The 787-nt window shown below is 54.8% G+C and overlaps 1 protein-coding gene across 1 annotated transcript in view; it reads right to left on the minus strand.

The window, feature by feature from the left end:
• Positions 1-127, minus strand: part of DTD1 (D-aminoacyl-tRNA deacylase 1) — a 362,106-nt gene extending 361,979 nt beyond the window's left edge. Inside the window, exon 1 of the mRNA XM_007948202.2 lies at positions 85-127. Within this exon, the coding sequence (XP_007946393.1) occupies positions 85-127 (43 nt within the window). The remainder of the gene's footprint in view (positions 1-84) is intronic.
• Positions 128-787: the final 660 nt, after the last annotated feature.

The raw sequence follows: 787 nt of genomic DNA on the forward strand, positions 1-787 counted from the left end.
GCCTCGGAGCCCGCTCGGGGTGCGGGAACGGCCAGGCACAGGGTCCGGGACGACTCCTCCGGGCCCCGGCCCCGCCCGACTGACCTGTGACGCTGGCCCGGGTGACGCGCTGCACTACGGCCTTCATGACGGCGGCTGCAGCGGCTGGGCGGCGCCGCTGCTGCTCGGGCCTCCTGACGCCAGGCAGTTCTTCACGCAGCGCCCTCTGGGGGTAACACTTGGAAGTGCGCCAGCGGCCTGTCTGACAAGTCCAAGGCGTCCCCACCCGCGTTAGCCACGCCCACTCTGGGCCTATTTAAAGTAGCCACCCAAAGCGCTCTCAAGGAGCTCTGGTAGCGTAGTGCCTAAGGCACTTGACTGCTAACCAGAAGCCTGGCGGTTCAAATCCACCACCCACTCCTTGGAAGGCCGGTTGGGCAATCTATTCCCTAGTGATACCGCCGGGAAACCCAAGGAGTTGCTATGAGTGTAACTCACTGCCGACTCCAGGGCAGTGAGTTACTCAAGGATAGGCACCGCCCTGACCCTAACTAAATACCAAACAAATTATTATCAGTGAGGAAAAATAATTCTGTTACACTGTGTCTTCCACCTCTATTATCATTGGCGGTTGTAGAAAAAGCATTGAAATGGAAAACAAGTACCATCATTTGGGGAGAAAAGATTGCACACTAATATGCTTGAATGTTGAATACTAGAAAACTTCATCAAGTGGTCAAGGTTAACATCATCAGTAATGAAACAATAGTACGTATGTACCTCCTGATACTGCAATGAGAAGGACACC

This window comes from Orycteropus afer, unplaced genomic scaffold, assembly GCF_000298275.1.
Source record: "Orycteropus afer afer isolate SDZICR_OR568_19922 unplaced genomic scaffold, OryAfe1.0 scaffold00208, whole genome shotgun sequence".
NCBI lineage: Eukaryota > Metazoa > Chordata > Mammalia > Tubulidentata > Orycteropodidae > Orycteropus > Orycteropus afer.